General features: G+C 42.5%; 1 protein-coding gene across 1 annotated transcript; it reads right to left on the reverse strand.

Moving 5' to 3' along the window:
* Nucleotides 1–743: 743 nt before the first annotated feature.
* Nucleotides 744–3,122, reverse strand: LOC104942961 (clathrin heavy chain linker domain-containing protein 1-like; the record flags this gene model as incomplete). The annotated part of the gene is made up of 6 exons (XM_010768275.1): nucleotides 744–876; nucleotides 960–1,059; nucleotides 1,364–1,479; nucleotides 1,830–2,028; nucleotides 2,166–2,254; nucleotides 2,935–3,122. Coding segments are annotated over 6 exons (825 nt in total), but the record flags the coding sequence as incomplete, so codon positions are not given.
* Nucleotides 3,123–3,367: the final 245 nt, after the last annotated feature.

The raw sequence follows: 3,367 nt of genomic DNA on the forward strand, positions 1-3,367 counted from the left end.
ATATTAAAACACACTGATATAGAGAGGCGAAGTCCCGCCCATCTACTTCCGCCCCATGGGACCTTATTTCGGAAAAATTATGTATTGAAGTCAATGGAGAGAGAAGATTATCTTTCGATCCCGTTTGAATTGCGCCATGAATTACACATATGATGTTTGTCAATCTTAAAAAATAATTTCCATGTCAAAAAAGTCACAGTTTTTCGTAAAACTGTTGAAATATAAGACTACGAAAAATACGCAACTAGAAAGACTACAAATCCCAGAATCCCGGTCCCGCATGCTGGCTCTTAGGAACCGACTAACTCCCCTTGTGTGTGTGTACAGCTCTTAACATGCCCAGACTTGGAGTGATTTTCACCTCTTTTAATACTTTTCGCCTCATTCTGAAAGAAAGAAGTGAAATGTGCCAACGTGACGGCCGTCTTGGTGTGTGGTGCGAGACGGGAGATGTAGTTCATTGAGCGGTTTCACACAAAAAAAAGTGTTACTTCACATTTTTACGACACATTATTATTTTTTTGACTTGCAAAATTATCTTTTAAATTGACAAACATCATATGTGTAATTCGTGGCACAATTCAAACGGGATTGAAAGATAATCTTTCTCTCTCCATTGACTTCAATACATACTTTTTCCGAAATAAGGTCCCGTGGAGCTCCCCTGAAAGGGAGGGACTTTGCCTCTTTATTGGGGAGGACCCCTGTAATAGAAATCTGCAGATATGTACCTTATCTCTTACTGTACATATCTGTGTGTGGTTCCCACCTTTAAACATCTCCATGGTGTCCAGGTTCCTCAGGACTCCTCGGGGAGATCTGGCAGCAAGGAGAGCCGCTTCCTCATACCGAGCCGAATCAAAGAGCTCAAGAAACCTGTCGGAGAGAGAAAGGTGATTCAGAGAGAGAGTCTGAGGAGTTCAGATAAACTGGTCAGGATCGGTCTGTGAAGGCAGCACCTGTCCAGGCGATCTGCCAGGAGAAGGGACTCGTCAACACCGGTCGGCTCTTCGTGCTCAAACAGTTCAGCGTTCATGCCGCAGCCGTCATCGTCCGTCACTGCAGGTTTAATGTGTTAAAGTTATAAATAATGTGAGACATTTTTATTTTGAGTGATGGCCAAGAAGGGACACAAGATTATAGCATTCTGAAATATCAATGCAGGGTTTGAGAAACAAGGTTAATTGTTGCAGAAATACCTTTTTGGAGCAGTAAAAACAGACGGAAATGTGATTTAATAAGTGATAAAATAACACTGAAACATTATGAGTTGTTGCCTGAAGAAGCAAAGAGACCATATTGAGATAAAATATGAGATGCTAATGGTTTTAAAATCCTCTAAACAAGTGTTTTTGTGTCTCACCGCTGGTCTGTCTGGCATCTTCCAGAGTGGAATCCAGAAGTTCCTCCAGAGAAACCTGCTGCTTCTCAAACTCCCAGCTGGACAGACGGTCGGACACCAACCTCAGACTCTTGTACCTGCACACAGACAGAAAGTACAGAAACATGGTCACTCATTTGGAGAAAATCAACGACACAAGCCTCCGTTGGGTAGAGTGAATGTGTGACGGCTGTGTATGTTGATTTATATTAAGCAAAATAATGTATTCTCGTGCTTTAAGTCCATGCTGCAAATAACTACGGACAGACACAAAATGACTAAAAACAGACATAAAATGAACACAAAGAAAGACAGAACAGCTACAAAGAGACAAATAAGTACAGAGAGACACAAAGTGACACAAACAGACAAAAAATGAATGTGTTACAGTAAATGTGGCAAATGTAATCTTAAGAAGATCCATACGGACCCGTTGACAGTTCTTTACCTGGTCTTCAGTAGGTAGTTTTCGCTGCTCAGCTGGTCTCTGTGGAGCTCTGCAGCCTGCAGCTCAGCGTCCAGCTGGGCTTTGACCTCCAGAGAGACACCGTCACTCTTCCTCTCCAGGAGAGAAGCTCTCTGGGCTTCCAGATGCTCCAGGTGACCATCCAGAGCCTCAGGATCCTCGGAGTCAGCCAACGTCAAACCTGGGACATGAGACATATGTGGGGTTTATTGTATCAACTCACGCTAATGGGCCTACAACATCTCCTGCAACAGACTGAGACTACGTTTACATTTAGCAGTCTTCATTTTCAACTGCAATCATCAGTTTCAGTAGTACCAGGTATCCATGTGCTCTGCTCTTCAGAGGATTTGTGTCTCTCCATCTCATCTTGAAGTTCTGCTGTTTCCCTCTGAATGACATAGATTCTGGAAAGAGCCAAAAGCATTCAGAGAGCAGCAGCTACATGACAATCCTTCATGCACATTTCATTGTAAAACATTGCCATTATATCAGGGATTGTTTTAAATAGTTAAAGATAGGGTAGGTAAAAAAGGAGAAACCAGCTCGAGTGCGCTGGAATTTGAAAGTACACAGCCGAAAAGAATCTGCCCCTTCCTTCAGACTTCCTTACAGAGCCCCTCCTCCAACACACACGAACGCGCACATGACCAATGAGGGCACGAGATACGTTTGTGCACAGATGGAAGGCTGACAGGCAGGTAGGCCATCCAGTGATTTTAGCCGGGCCGGCTCAGATGATTGGTCGTGCTTTTTACAGCTCCACGGCTTCCACAGATGACATTTTTTTATGTACTTATTGTCAAAGCATTTAATGTATTCATTGCTATCGGGATGTTAAGAGCATTCCATGGAATATAACAAAAAGTGTTCCTGAAGTGAATTACCTACCCCACCTTTAAGCATGATATTTGCTTCATTTAAGGTGTTTCTAAAGTTGATCATCCACCGTTGGAAACCACTCAGTTCAAATAACTAAAACAATTTATCATCACTTGTAGTTAGAAACTTTTCAGAGCTGTTATCTAAAGATTGAACCCTCACTGGCCTTTAGAAGAGTAAGAAGTGGACCAAACGCAGCACCCACCTCTCCCTCAGGTGGGCGGCTCGTCTCTGGCATGTCATCAGTGATATTGGATCTGACATTGAGGCTGCCATCCTCTGTTTAGCCGCCCTGAACTCATCCTCCCTTTTCTGCAGAGCCCGGACCACATTGTCGTACTCCGACTTTATGGTTAACAGGAGCCTCTTATAAGTCGTCGCTCGTCCAATCACCTGTCAGAAACAAGAGGACATCACAGTCTAGTGTCAGCAAGTGACAATACTACAGTGTAGAAAATACTTAGATTGTAGAAAACATTCAGCATCTAAATATACTTAAAGCACCAAAAGTAAATCTACAGACTATGCAGGATAATTTATATTATTGTATTATAAATGTTGATGTTTGCAATACTCCAATGTTGCAGCTGGTAAATGATTAACACTTAAATCAGACTTTAGTTCCACCTGGAGTAAAT

The sequence above is a fragment of the Notothenia coriiceps genome, unplaced genomic scaffold (assembly GCF_000735185.1).
Source record: "Notothenia coriiceps isolate Sejong01 unplaced genomic scaffold, NC01 NC01_scaffold00005502, whole genome shotgun sequence".
Lineage (NCBI taxonomy): Eukaryota > Metazoa > Chordata > Actinopteri > Perciformes > Nototheniidae > Notothenia > Notothenia coriiceps.